Source organism: Linepithema humile, chromosome 8 (genome assembly GCF_040581485.1).
Source record: "Linepithema humile isolate Giens D197 chromosome 8, Lhum_UNIL_v1.0, whole genome shotgun sequence".
In the NCBI taxonomy this organism is placed as follows: domain Eukaryota; kingdom Metazoa; phylum Arthropoda; class Insecta; order Hymenoptera; family Formicidae; genus Linepithema; species Linepithema humile.
The window spans coordinates 1,484,154-1,487,039 of record NC_090135.1 but is presented as its reverse complement, the minus strand read 5'-3'; the positions used below and the strand labels follow the sequence as shown (position 1 = coordinate 1,487,039).

The 2,886-nt window shown below is 37.6% G+C and overlaps 1 protein-coding gene across 1 annotated transcript; it reads right to left on the bottom strand.

Annotated features, from left to right (window-relative positions):
- LOC105673472 (piggyBac transposable element-derived protein 4) lies at positions 1 to 1,432 on the bottom strand (the record flags this gene model as incomplete). Its single annotated transcript, XM_012369127.2, has 1 exon — positions 1 to 1,432. A coding segment is annotated over one exon (1,140 nt), but the record flags the coding sequence as incomplete, so codon positions are not given.
- Between the last annotated feature and the right edge of the window lie 1,454 nt (positions 1,433 to 2,886).

Below are 2,886 nucleotides of genomic sequence, written 5' to 3'. Positions count from 1 at the left end.
ATAAGACCACTTTATGTGAGTCTGAGATCGAACACTCGCGACTTTTCGAACGTTTTCTATCTTAATTTTCGTTTTTCGCTTCGTATCAAATTCAAAAAACTTCTGGCTCCGGAATCGAGGAAGCGCTTTATATACGCTGCTTGGTTTTACTTTGGTGGCTCGAAAGGGGCACAGAGCGCTTGTTTAGAACTTTGAAAGAAACGGTTATGTAACCAAAACAAATATCGGCCTTGTTGACAGATAAACGATGGTTGGACGGACGGTAATATAAGTAATTATTTTCACGCGATTGCTAACAGTGATAATCAATAATTTCGGATTTTCCATCAATTTCCTGGGTACTACCGTGCATATAAGAGGTTAGTAATAACACAACCTTATTTTTTTTGGGACTGTATGACAGCAGCGTGAGATTTTTTGTAAAACAGTACTTGGCTACCGGAGTTTGTTTCTCAGCAACTTTCATCTCTTGAGAAATTTCGCGCTTGTTCTTGCGTATCGTTCCAGTGATGCGTAAATTTATAGGTGCCTCAAGCATCCGTTGAATACGTAGAATAGAGGTGAACCAATTGTCGCAAGTAATGTTGCGCCCAGAGCCGTGAATCGGTGTTATTTCTCTGAAAAAATACTCAACAACAAACTCATTAACAGGCGTCGTCGTTTTCCCTACATAAGGCATAGCGTTGTACATATAAGATGTAGATGCGTCGTTCAAGCTGATTATTTTCAAGCCATATTTATCGGGCTTCGACTTGATGTACATGCGGAACGAGCATCTGCCTCGAAAACCGAGAAGCTGCTCGTCGACAGTGCAGTTATTGTGGGGTTTATAATACTGCTGGCAATTGTTTATAAAGCTGTTCCATAATTTGCAAATTGGAGCGAATTTGTCTGCATTATCTCTAATATTTTTTTCGTCAAATCGCAGACATGTCGACAGAAACATAAATCTTGTTCGAGACATAACGCATCTGTACACAGTCGTACCGTTGCTTCTGTCCCAGAGCCGCTCATAATTGAGTGACGACTGTTTCCATAGTCCGCTGTAATAGAGCATTCCCAAATATGCTCTCATTTCCGCAACATCAGTCAAGTGATGGTAAGTCTGCATGTCTTTGTCAGCAGCCATATCCTTAGCACAGACATCTTCAATTTTTTTATTTGTATGCTCAACAATCAATTCAATCATTTCATTGTTTATCAGCAAATCCCAATATTCCTCGATCGTCGAGGCGTTGATGTTGATTGGCCCAGGAATAAAAACTGGTACACTGTCGCTGAGCCGGCCTGGAAAACGGGACAAGCATTGTGTTGACCACTTGAAACCGTTGACGCCCCTCAAAACTGTTGCCGGCCAACCACGTCTCCGAGACTGCAATAGTCTCCCGCAGTGATGCGATCTTTCCCACAGCGGTCCCGGCTCCGCTACAATTTAGGGAGAGTGTTGTAAGATTAAAGTGTATTCTTTGGTTTTGTTTTTATGTATCTATCTGTAAGTCGCATGTTACTTTTCGTTCTTTTCCATTTTGCTGATTGCTTATTGGTTACGCTTTTGCAAATGCGTTTACGAAGACTTACGCTTTTGGCCCTGTTCTGTTTTTCACGTTTTATATCAACGCTGTTCTGTATAACCAAGTGTTGGCTTATAATAAACCTACTAAGTATTTCAAATGACTTGGGATGGTGTATTTCTTTCTAGAAACCATCCACAACAACAGTAATAATATTTAACACCTTGCCATCAATTAGTGTCATGTGCAAAGAAAAACGAACTGTTGTTGAATAGTTTTCTATTTTATATTCAAAGATATCAAGTTGTTCTATTTGTTGTTCGATATTTCTTTTTTGTGTCAAAATTACTTCTTTACTTTCTTGAATAAAATGAAATTTTATCGGTCGGCAAAATTTTCGTGATTGCGATACCCGATTATTCCATAGAATCACACCACTTTCTGTAATTAATCTTAAAGGAATAAGGGTAGTAGCAAACAAATGTTCATCACTTGCATTTTCTCCATTGTCTTTGTAATATTGCTTATAAGTCGAGTGGCCAGAACTTCCACCAAACCCCCAAGAACATATTAATATTGTTTCAAGTTCATTAACATGAGAATCTCGCATATTTTTTATTAAAACTTCCGACTGTAGTTCGATTATTCATTTTGCAGTATGATTTAAAAGTGGCTGTAATGAAACCTCAGCCGAGTTATCTGAAATTGAAGCCAATTCTTTTGGTGGCTTTAGGGCTGCCTTAGCTTTTTGGATATCGTTGTATGGTGGCCAGATATCTGCGCCAGACTCTTTCGATGCCAAGCGTAGATTTACGTAAACGTTTTTAGATAAAGAATTATCTAAAATAAATCGTAAAGCTTCTTCAGGGCTTTTCTTTTTTATCGCATATGTTTGTTGTGCCGCTGAACTTAATATATTTTCAATTTTTGTTAGTTGTTCAGGACTTTTTGATATTTTCTGAAGAACTGAACATAGATCACTCTGTCCCGAATGTCTTGCGGCATAACAACCCGCCATTACCATTGCTTCAGGATCAATGTCGTGTTGCATACTGATCTCTGCAGCTTTTCTCCTTTTCGATCTGTCAGAAGTTTGATTAAATTCGAGAACTAAGAGTACTATTTTTTTGTTTATTTCTTTGTCAATATTAATCTGTAAGTCCGGGACGTAAAATTCAGAATTTAACCAAGTTGAATTTTTAGATTTGAATCGTTCGATTTTCCGATTGGCAGCATTAAATTTTATATTATACTTTGTTTTCAAAGTGAATAGTGCAACCTGCAAACGTTTAAGTCTATCATGACTAACATCTGCACTATTTACATTTATTTTAGAAAAAATATGATTCATTATTACATCGGATTTATTTTTTTT